At 33.9% G+C, this 12,278-nt stretch overlaps 1 protein-coding gene across 5 annotated transcripts in view; it reads left to right on the top strand.

Annotated features, from left to right (window-relative positions):
• The first annotated feature begins 2,681 nt into the window (after window positions 1–2,681).
• The window catches only part of LOC135584300 (diacylglycerol kinase 1-like), a 32,740-nt gene continuing 23,143 nt past the window's right edge, over window positions 2,682–12,278 (top strand). Inside the window, exons 1-7 of one of the 5 annotated variants that reach the window (XM_018818494.2) lie at window positions 2,695–2,862; window positions 2,956–2,999; window positions 3,598–3,806; window positions 3,887–4,009; window positions 4,157–4,285; window positions 7,378–7,463; window positions 10,254–10,377. In XM_018818494.2, coding sequence (XP_018674039.2) covers window positions 3,606–3,806; window positions 3,887–4,009; window positions 4,157–4,285; window positions 7,378–7,463; window positions 10,254–10,377 — 663 coding nt within the window. In that variant the 5' untranslated portion in view covers window positions 2,695–2,862; window positions 2,956–2,999; window positions 3,598–3,605. Of the gene's footprint in view, window positions 2,891–2,950; window positions 3,000–3,597; window positions 3,807–3,886; window positions 4,010–4,156; window positions 4,286–7,377; window positions 7,464–10,253; window positions 10,378–12,278 lie in introns of all 5 variants that reach the window. The other 4 variants (XM_065083443.1, XM_065083445.1, XM_065083442.1 and 1 more) reach the window with 4 other exon arrangements.

Here is a 12,278-nt window from a genome sequence, read left to right as displayed (position 1 = left end):
CCACCCATTCAGCACTGAAAGAGCAAGAACTAACACCGAAATCCTGATCTTGTTTTGTGATTTTTAGAGCTCAAAATTATTGTAGAGGTCAAAAGTTCTTCTCCTTATTTTCTTCTAAGTTCTGAGCTGTAAAGAGAGGAGAGAAAAGTCTGTAAGGGTTGTCTCCTAAGCCTGTCAAAAGGAGTGAAACTGTAAAAGGGTGGTTGGCCTTCGCCTATTGAAGGAAGGCCTCTAGTTGACGTCGGTGACCTCGTCGGTGGAGGAAGCCAAAAGTGGAGTAGGTCAAGATTGACCGAACCACTCTAAATCTCGGTTTGCATTTACTTTGAGTATATTATGTTTACTACAAACCTCCTCTAAAGCTTACTGCTTTCTGCGTATATACGATCGGGTTTCAAGCTTTACACTTTCCGAATCAGCGTTTAGACGTAAATCTATTTTTTCGTGCGAATATCATATTTCAGTTTGCGCCTACTATCGAATTTGAATCATAACTGCAAACTGCATTTATATCTTTGCTGCATCTCGCTTAAACAAAAGTTAAAGTGATTTACGAATCGACTTTCTTACCGAAATCACTTTTAATGAACGAACACAGTTTTTATCGTAGAAGGTTTTCCGCTGCACTAATTCACCCCCCCATCCCCTCTTAGTGCTCTTGATCCTAACAATTAGTACTATTTATTTATTTTTAAAAATTTTAATATAATTAATTATCAAAATTTAGATATTTTTGTTATGCTATGTAAACGAGTGTATTTTAATTTATCTTTAGCGTAATAGAGTTAACCTCGGCCGTACCATTCCAAATTTTCGTTGCTCTAATAGGATATTATTCTAACATTATAGGGAAATTTTTTAAATTTTTATAGTATTTTAGGTTATATAATTATTAAAAATTAAAAATTTTAATAAATTTTATGAATGAGTGTATTTTAATTTATTTTCAATTATAACAAAATCAACATCAGGTAAACCAGATCAAACTTTTATTATTCCACTAGTACATCATTATAACATTATTAGTAATAATTTTTTATTTTATGAGAATTTTAGGATAATTAATTATCAAATTTAAAATTTTTTAGATACGATTTGTGAATAAATTTATTTTAGTTTATTTTGGAGTGTAACAAGATCAATTTTAACAAAACTAGCTCGAACATTCACCACTCTACGAGGACATAATTTTAATATCATTAGTAACACTTGTTTATTTTTATAAAATCTTAAGATAAATAATTATCAAACTTTAGATTTTTTGGATAGGCTATATGAATGAGTTTATTTTAGTTTATCTTTGAGCCTAATTTTGTCAACTTCAGTCAAACCATCTCAAATAATTACGAATCTAATGAGACATCATCCTAAAATTATTATTAATAGGTTTTCTGAACGAGTTATTTTAATTATTTTTGAGTGAAATAAGTCAACTTTGACTAAATCATTTCAAACGTTCACCACTTTGCTAAACAATGATTTAGAAGATTTTAGGATAAATAATTGTTAAACTTTAAATTTTTTTTATGTAGACTTTGTGAACTTTAGTTTATTTTTGAGTAACAAGAGCAGCTTCAACTAAACCATTTGAAGCTTTTACCAATTTTGTAGGATATCATTCTAACATCATTAGTAATATTTTTTTATAATTTTTAGAAAAAAATAAAATAGTTAATTATTGAAACTTAGATTTTTTAGATAGATTCTAAGATTAAGTGTATTTTAAATAATTATTGAACATAATATGATCAATTCGATCAAATCATCTCAATTTTTTAGAATTCTATTAAAACATCATCGTAGAAAAAAATTATTATAAATTTTCATTTAATAAAGAATTAATGATCAATTTATATAAAAATTAATATTTTTTTAATAAAATTTAAAATAAGTTTATTTTAATTTATTTTTAAGTCAACAAAAATTTTTATGACTAAATCATTAAATAAAAAGAAAAAGAAGAAGAAGAGAGGGAGGAGACAGGAGACAGGAGTTAGAGGAGGAGCACAATCGGTTCATTAACCCAAACTAGTTTAAAAATTTTATGAGAATGATATTGATATTTATGAAAAAAAAATCTAAGAAAAAAATGATTTATGAGGAGTACAATCTGATTAAAAATAATCATCATGAGTTTTATTTGATAAAATATCCTAAATTATTATTGTCCGGATAATATTTACATATTTCTTGTATTAAGTCAAAACTATGTGCCTGCTATCTTTATCTTTATTTACATCAATCACGACCATGTGCCTGCTATTATTCGACGGTCGTTCCCTGTGCCTGTGCAATTTTTGACATTCATGGGGGGTCATTCACCGCCTGTACGTTGAACTCTTTTCACTAGCTTTATACCTAAGCCGATCTATCCCTCCCATCTGTCGGTCACAGGTGTTCCTAATTTCCTGATTTCTTAACCCAAAGATCATTCGTCCATCACGACAGGAGACCAGCCATTTGGTTATTGCCAAGTACCCGCAATGCAGCCGTCCGACCAATATCCTTTGCCCGTTATCAAACGGTGGATCCTTTGTTCGAATTTGGAGCATCCGCGAATCCGGATTCTTCACTTTGCTTTGCCCCGACGCTATTAAGATTAGACGGGACTGATTCAAAGGTATGTGCGGGGCCCATCATGTTCGTGCTTTGATAGCGTCACCGGAGAATATTTGGCGATCCGTACCCAACCTGGAAACATTGTAAGGTGACATCTTTTGGCGTCGCCCCTTCTCGCATTTTGAAGGCACGATCAGTTTGAATCCATTCCTTCCCCTGTTTTGCACAACATTTATAGCGGGGGAAGGAATCGCGTAACGGAGACCGATTTCGTTTTGTTCCCTCTTCGAATGATTCTCGGGTGTGCGTCTCCCGGACCCGTCTCGCATAAGTTCTGTTTAGGGTTTAAGTCGCTTATTGTTGCTTTCTAAAATTTGGATTTCTTTTCAAGATTAGGTTAAGAGCTTCGAGACTTATGATGACGGTGTAGTTTTCTGCAGGTGAGTTTCTGTTTCTCGTTGGAAGTGGTTGATGGAAAGGAAAGTAGATCTTTTCGGTTTAGTTGTCTCCTTAGCAAGAAATTGATGGATCATGGTCTGATTTTTATTTTAGGATTCTGGGGCTTCTTTATGTGGTTTTCTTGTTTGAGATGTTCGGTTTGTTGTTTCAAGTGATCGATGGAGAGATTGAATTTGAAAAGGCTATTTCATTGCATCCTTCCGTCGCATAGATGTTTTGTTCTTATTAATTAGGTCACTCTAACTTCATTTTTTGTTGTACGACTGTAGATATATGGAATTAGCTCAGTTAGTTTCTCTCTAGTCACCTATGATGTGGTGTTGAACCGAACAATATCTTTTTCCTATCTTAGAAAAAATAAAAATTAATATTTTGTTTGTGGGTGAATTACCGATTATCATTGACAAAATCTTCCTTTTGTTTGAAGGAGATAATCAAAGCATCATTGAATATTTTGTATCAACCCAATTGGCATCATGCTAGCATTTGGTTTTAGTCATCAGATAGTACCAATAACTGCTTTTATTATTTGAATTTAATTTTTTGAGGATAAAATTTTCTTCATATGTCACGTATCAGGTTGTAGGATGGATAACTTTAGTCCTGAGAAGGATGAATTTCTGAAGGAGTTCTATATCCCTAGTTACATATTTCTTCCTGAGTTACCTACGAGGCATCCTTCATTTGTGCCGAGTTGTCCTGTTGTGGTCTTCATTAACACCAAAAGTGGCGGCCAGCTTGGAAGTGCTTTGCTTGCGACATACTGCAATCTTCTTAACAAACTTCAGGTGCTTAATTTTATGCCTAGAGATACTGATACATGTGAAATTTATCAGTCTATTTTACTTGCAAAGAATGTAATTTCCAGGTTTTCAACTTGAAAGAGGAAGCTCCCGACAAGGTGTTGCATAAGCTTTATGGCAATCTGGAGAAACTCAAGTCAAATGGAGATCATCTTGCTGCTGAAATTCTGAATAGGCTGAGACTAATAGTGAGTAGTATAATGTCCAGGAGTAGTACCTAGCCTTCCATTCTTTCCAACTTTCATTATATGTAGGTGAAATTGTTGTCATTGATGTATGAATTTACATTTTTTAAGTTTTCTTGACTTGCCTTTGATTTAGGTTTGCTTGATTAGGTTGCAGGTGGAGATGGTACAGCAAGTTGGCTTCTTGGAGTGGTTTGTGATCTTAGACTTGCTCGACCACCTCCTATCATAACAGTGCCATTAGGAACTGGGAACAACATTCCATTTTCATTTGGCTGGGTGGGTGATAAAGCAAAATTTTTCTTTGTGTCCATCTTATTTAGGGACTTTTTTTACTCTCAATGCACATGAAGATTCTTTACTTTGGAGCATATGCAATATTGATTGAGGGTGTCCTATGATATAATCTGGTCCAGGTGTCTAACACTTAGTCTAGTTTAAATAAGTTGAATTGAGGGTTGAGTCAATTGTAGGTACTGTTGACATCATGTCTTAGGTCAAGTCAATTGAGTTATTTTGTTTCTACTTTTCTGGAACTTTTGTTGTCCAATTTTTAGTCACATATTATATTAATATATATAGTCATAGAGGGAGCAATTTGTTTAGGTTGGATTCTATTTTAGTCAGCTTTGGCTTGTTTATGTCACGGAGTACTGAAAGTATAGATTCAATATATCCAAAATATAAGATAATAAACAGATACAAAAATGCAAAATGTTTGTTTTTATCTATTTAAATATTTATCTTGTCTTGAGTCCATGGTTAAAATATGATGATTTTTTTGTTAAAAGAGTTTTTTCTTAAGCCAGATGGTATAAGTTGCCCTTTTTGTACTTGATGAGTATTTCTTTTGCTTTTAATCCACTCCTGCTCTTTATGTCCTTAAATCCAATATGTATATCTTTGGTTATTTTCAGTTATCTTGAGTTATATTGTTTCAGCTATTTGTTGCTATCTATATATATATATATATTCTAGTACAGATTATAGTTTTTGACCACCACGCAGCTTTGTATTTTCTCAATTGGCATCAAAGAAAGTACAGAAATTCTTAGGATTGAATCTTTTCATTTTCCTACATCTTTCTCGCTTTAACTTATCTTCATTCATCCTATTTTTAGCCATATTCTTCTCATTTTTGAATCTCTTTATTGGACAATCGAGGTTAACACTATAAAACATGTTAATGAAAATAATATTTACATTAAGTACATATTAAATGTGCAGCTGAGGCACATTAAAGGATTGAACTAGACTGGCATTGCATCATTGCAATAAGTGAAATCTCAAAGGATAATATTTGCATAAGGGTGATCTTATTGACTTAAAAGTTTCTGACTTGAGGTGCTTAGGTTGGATATCAAGTATTTATTGGGTCAACTCAATTGTGTATTTTGTTTTTCAGTGTCTTGCTACCGTTCTCTTTAATTATTTATTTAGAGAATTATGATTAGATTGAATTAATGTTAGTTTTGTATTTTTAGGTTATCATAATTGTTAGGATGCATTTGGAGAAAATTTTGGAGTCTCAGATATGTCAGTTATTCATATAAAGAGAAAAGAAGTAAACCACTCCTAAAGGAAACCTCTGATTAAACTAACAAAATCGTTTAAGTTGTCCAACAAAAGAAAAGATATGTTTTTCTGTATTTTTTGGATTCTGAATGAAATATTATCAATATTTATGTATGGTATTGTGAATTAATGAAACTAGCGATTTCAATAGGTGCTCGGGCGCTCGCCTAGGAGCTCGGGCAAGGCGAGGCGAGGCCCGAGCACCTCGCTTCATGTCCAGGCGCCTCGCTTCAAAGAGGCGCCGCTTAGGCGCTCACCCAAGCCTAGGCACCGGGCGCTTCGGGCGAGCACCCGAGTTAAACCAGGCGACTGAACCAGTGTTTTATGTTTGGTTCGGTCTCTGGTGCTTCGGTTTGTTTGATTGAACCAACTAAAGCACCGATATCAACTTCCCAACATCCCTCTTGCGACTTCCCCAACCCTAACCCTGCTCGTCGTTGCCGCTGCCACTGTCGCCGCTGCCATTGCTCGCTGCTACTGTTGCCGTTGCTCACTGCTACTACTACTGTTGCAGCTGCTCGTTGCTACCGCTGCCACTATCGTTGCTCGCCGCTCCCGCTGTCGCTGTCGCTGCCGCTACTGCTGCCACTATCACCGCTTGTCGCTCCTGCTCCCGCTGCTTGCTGCTACCGCTGCCGCTTCCACTGTCATTGCGCGCCGCTTCCGCTTCTCGCTGCTACCGCTGCCGCTGCCGCTGCCGCTGTCGCTGCCACTATCGCCACTCGCCTCTCCCGCTGCTCGTTGCTACCTCTTCTCACATCGACTCGATAGTATACTGTTAAAAATATATTAACAATATACTGTTAACTGTATGCTAGTAATAATATTTTTTTATTTATTATATTAATAATATATTATTTTGATTTTAATACTGCTAATTTTTATTTATTTGAAATTATTGTTATTATTTTGAATTTTGAGATTTTTTTGTTAATGTGATATTGTGATTTTGTAATATTTTTTAATTTAATATCATATGTTTATTTAAATAATTATATTTATTAATTATATTATATATTTTTAAATTTTAATGTCTCGTTTCGTTTGGGTGAGCACCTAGCGCCTCGGGCGTTTTTGGATCTTGGCGTCTTTTGGCGCCTAACACTTTTTAAATCACTGAATGAAACAAACATAAATTTTTTGAAGAAATAATTCATCTTTTTATGGGCCAACTGACCCAAGTTTGCTTTCTTCTCTCTATGCTGATTACTGGTTTCAATTTTGTCTACGTTGTTCTTTATAAAGTGCTGTTTTTATTCCTTGTGTTTTCTTTCTAAACTTACATCTTTGGGCTTTAGCCCAAACATAATGCTAAATCACAGTTTTGGTTTGACACAATCCAAGCGACTCGAGTCAGATTATGTAAAAGCTTATTCTTTTATACCAATTAACCACTTCAGTTGTTTTCATATAGGCTTTTCAGATGGCATGCAGTTGCTTGGCTGATCGATGCATAATGTGAGAGCTACGACTTTCATAAAAAAATTCCAAAATCTTGATTTTTTATAACTTAGAGTTTATATACACATATTGATACATTCTTTGCTTTGCTTTTATTTAATATAATTTCATAGCAAGCCAGAGACATTCAAATATAAAAGATTGTTCCTAATGTATGCTAATATACGTATATATCAGCTGCTTCACTGTGCAGTTATACACAAATGTGTTTATTTATTTTCAGATGTTATGTTTGAATTTCAGATAAGTTGGTCCTGTGATGAATTATTTCTTTAATTAACATGACACATGATTGAAAGGCCAGTTGTTGAGTTGCATTTCAAATTCACTTGTAGGGAATGAGGAATCCTGGGATAGACTGTCAGTCTGTCAAGTCATTTCTAGAGCAAGTCATGAAGGCAAGAGAAATGAAGATTGATAGGCAAGTCATATACTGTTCTTGAGTAGGCAGATTTTTTATCTAAGATAATGAAATTTGCCTTATCAGTTCATTATCTTCTTTCTGTACATTTCCTGTTTGCTGCATGATTGGATCTTGTGACTTGCATTGCCTCCATCATCACTTTTGAACATCATTAGATGCAGTTGTCAGCTTTTCATATTTTGACGAACTAGATGCTTTCAAACAAATAGAAGTACCAATCTTGCTAGTGTATTCTCAATTTTCAGCGAATTGTTTTTCTCTTTACCTACAAGAAAGGACAATAATTTACGGAAATAGATATTTAGGTGGACTGTATGTGGTCTCTCACAGACCTGACATGGCAAACAACACATCACTCATAGCTCTGCAAGAGGTGACATCATTTCTGACTGATCTTGGGGTGATACAATCCATCTAAATAGCAGAGTCCATAATTAGCAACATGGATCATAAATGTCTCATGATTCAGGGGCATAAACATAATTATGTGTATCATATTTTGAGCCAAGAATGTTATTTAGCTTATTTTCAGAGTTTACTTGCATTAGTAGCTGGAGCCTCTAATGAAAATAGCCTATCTGCTTGTAGTGTTGAGGTTATGAACATTGACCCTTCTCACATCCTGCATTTGTAGGAGGCTCATGCGCTAGGATATCCCTTTTTAAGTAGATGGAATCTTTAATTTGCATGTATGACTAATTGGAGTCTTATTAGTAAGTTGCACTTTCTAATGTTTTGGAAGTTTGTTCTGAACTTTTTGAGACTTGTTGCTTGCATTGAATGTGTTCCGACTTACATTGAGATTTGTCATGACTGAAACTTTGCTAATCCCGTAACTATCCATGAGAAATGAAATAAAAAAGGGTCTTTTAGCATTTCCAAAATTTAAATTTGCAAGTGTTCTTGCTTGGATATGATAGGGTCCTTCTAAAAAATTAAGCATCTGCTTGTTTGCATTGAGTGGCATCTTTGATTAGAGACATTGAATGGAATCCAATGGCCCTGGTCGAGTCACATCCTAGAATTATCCCTTGCTTTTTCTTCTCGATTTTCTTTGCATCAGGTGTGGATCTAACTGGACTGCATCAAAATTGGTGTTAGTGCTTCAGTTGGCTTATGCTATCCTGAAGGCAAACTGGAACATACTTGGTTTAAATTGATTTAGTAGAAAAGACTAGTTGGTGAACTGTTTGACACTGGAAATCCCTTTGATTCTACTTTCCAGGAAAGGAGGGATCGTAATTCTGACTTTGTTGATTGAGATATGTTTTTATTGACCAAAGGTCAGGCTGTCCTGACACTGTGGGATCTGTTTTTCTTATTTGTTTCAACAATCCGCGCCATGGATGAAGGAGAAATGTTGAGGTTTACCCACAACAGTCCATTCAAGTTTTGCAACCAAATGATGAATTAAATCTTCTAAAGAATGCAAAATTCTCCACCTTGTAGTAGAAGGAATTTGAATGGTTCAAGAAAAGAAGATCCCAATGATGATATTGGTTTTCTAACTTGTAGCTTTGATTTTATGTAGGTTTTAGCTTGTGTTGGAATGAGTCCCGACTTCAATGTAGAATTATTATCATAATCTATGTTTTCTACTCCTATAAATATTCATTATAATGGGATAAATATGATCTTTTTTATTTTTTATTTTTTTTCAAATGTTATTGCTTGGAGTTGATTGGAAAACATTTAAATGTTGGCTTGGCCACTTTGAGTAGCATCTGAAATTAGCAACACTGAGAGGTATTCCTCCTATGGTTTGAGCATCAGCTACTTGTCTAACTGGCTGTATCACGCTGTATGGTAATAAGCCATCTTTGAGTATTAGATCCATGAGTAAGCAAATATGTGAACTCTAAATTACATGGAATTTTGATTTCATTTCTAAGATGGCGACATCGATTGATTTTCTTGGTCATACTACACTAGATGATAAATGTTGCTTGAGCATTTAAGATCTTATGTCTACTATGTGTACATTGCCATTTTCACTCCCCAGCATAGTGAACCTGACAAGATCAAGTGGTTTGGTTCTTGTATAGTCAGATTTATATTACCAGCATTGATATTTGTTTTTAAATTGTTGATATGCTCCTTGAAAATTGCAGGTTCTTAGTTTGCCACTACCTAGGGATGAAAATAGGATGGATATAAATAAATACTAACTTGTATCCACTTGTGGTCATGGAACAATTATAGATGTTGTCATGAGATGTCATTCAAGCATAAATCATTTGATAGAAACATGTTAACCTTAATTAGTTAAGGCACCGAGTTAGATTTGCAAACACTCAAATTTAAATTCTTAAGCAGCTTAGAACAACTAGTCAAGTGGCTTTATTTTTCATTGATTAATTTTACCTTTTCATGAAATTTTATCGTCAGTCCAAGATTTACACATTTTCATATCCTTATTTGGAAACCTTTGAATATCAAATTTGGTACTGAACATGGATATCTGATAGTTACAGATTTGAATGGTAATATCTATCTCCAAAAGGATGCTGACCGGCTTTCAACACATTGCACAACCTATTTTCCCTCTTTGCACTATTATTAACATTATTTTAACAACTTGATAGACATATGTGGAAGATCTTGACAATGTAATCTAATAGTTTTGTTTTTCTTTTCCTTTTAATCTTGAGGTGGTTTACCTTTCTTTTCCTAACTAGATTTAAGTTGTACAATATTGATGGAAAATCTTGTTAAATGTTATGCTTGATAATATTTTCTGAGGTTCAAAACTCAATTTAAATTGCATCGTTCTTCATGCATCATCAGCTGGCATATTATTATGAGAATGCGAGTGCCAAAGGAAGGTTCTTGTGATCCAATTCTACCTCTAGAACTACCTCATGCTATGCATGCATTTCAACGTGTTTCAGAATCAGACTCACTGACTATGGTAAAAAGATTTCTTCTACATTTATGTGAACTCTTGTTATTTTTATTATAATAATAGAAACAAAATTTCCCCTTCCTTGTAACTGATGGTCTCTGGCAGAAGCTAGTAAGTTCAATCACATATTCTCCCAGAATTTCTATTTAATATGATGGTCTTGCCTGGTTATTGAGAAAGTGCTTTTCTAGTTCAATTTATTTTTACTGCAATGCAACAACATATGCATGGTTCCAGCCAAAATTTTTCCTTGAGGGGCTGCCTATCCTGTGGCTAAAGTCGCTGCTGTTGTAAAGGCTGATAGCATTTTGGACGCATTAATAAAATTTAAAATACTTCCCGACCGCAATAATTGCAAGTTCAGATTGGTCTTAGTTAATTGCCTATATATACATCCAATGTGCTAAACAAGCTGGTGCATCAATTTTTTGAGGTTTTGCATTCTTTTCTCACATAATTTCTCTTTTATTGGTTTTGTCTAGCATGTGCTGTCAATTTTTTCCCATAATGCTTGTTTCCAATTCCTATAAAAGTACATGACAGAGGATTCATCAATAAAATTCTAATTTGTACAAGAAGACTATCTGCAGGAAGATTGTTCATAGCATATTGTAGAAGATCTAGGTGCACAGAGAGGAAATCAAAGACATGTTCATCATGTCACAGTAGATTAGTGTTAGAACCGAAGAGAACAGAATGAAACTTAGACCTTTCAGGATACTTACGCATAGATGCATTTGGGATTTTTGTTCTCTGTAATTATTCTTTTGCTCTCACTCTTTTGCTCCATTCCTCTATTAGTAAAGGAGATAGATTTTATGGTTATCCTTTATGTTAGCTATCATTAATGTCCTTGATGTGCTCCCCAGGTCCAATTAATGCAAGTATTTACTGACAGTAACTTGTGTAATGATAAATATAGAACATTCTAAGGTACTTTATTGCCAACTAGATTTTATTGATGAACACATCTGGCCACTAGCTCCCATCATCAATATCTTGGGTGTACCATCAAGGTTGTGCTGTCATGAATCTCAATGAACCACTGCAGCTATTAGGTTTATCTTGATGGTTGGATTAGACTTTCTTTAAGGTAACACCTAGTAACCCTCATGCGCATGTACTTTCTAATGTTGATCATTGCATAAGCCTCCTGAGCTTTTCAATGACAACTTTTCTGCTCTAGGACACTTCTATTATGAATATATTTTTAGATTTAGTTTTCTAATACAATAGTGTTTCATTGTAAACATGGGTCATGACCTTTCATTGCTTTCAAGTAGAGGTAATATTTTATGTCTATTTCCTTTGGAGTTTGCAATGGTTGTTTTTGTGAAGTTTATAATTTAAGCCACACCCTCTACTAAATAGCACTTACATGATTGATGAATCAATATTAATTCGTTCCAACATAAAATTATTTACTTTATATTAATCTATCGATTAAATAATCAATAGATTAATATAAAGTAATATAATTTTAAGTTGGAATGGTAGTTAGATTGCATGGAATTAAAACATCAAAATGCTCGAGAATAGATCTACACAAACCTTGTAAGAAGGATGCAACTATGAGCAAGGAATCATATTTTAGTTGGTAAGGTGCATCAACAATAACAAAACCATAAAGTCTTAACTATCTAGGGTTAGCTACTTATATCTTCTATCACTGTTGAGATCCATTAAAATCTATATGATTAATTAAGTTAAGAGTATTTAAATCTTTGTTTATAATTCCTTTTGAAGTTTTTTTAGGTATTCCTTTAGCTCTTCTTATATCATTGATTCCTTTACCTCTCCTCATATCACCAATAGTAATTTTTTTACATCTTCTAACTACTACATATGTATTTCATTTAAGCATATATCCATACAACTTAAACGAATCTCCCTCATTTTTTCTTTAT

This window comes from Musa acuminata, chromosome BXJ1-9 (assembly GCF_036884655.1).
Source record: "Musa acuminata AAA Group cultivar baxijiao chromosome BXJ1-9, Cavendish_Baxijiao_AAA, whole genome shotgun sequence".
In the NCBI taxonomy this organism is placed as follows: Eukaryota; Viridiplantae; Streptophyta; class Magnoliopsida; order Zingiberales; family Musaceae; genus Musa; species Musa acuminata.
This window is presented reverse-complemented; position numbering and strand designations above follow the sequence as displayed.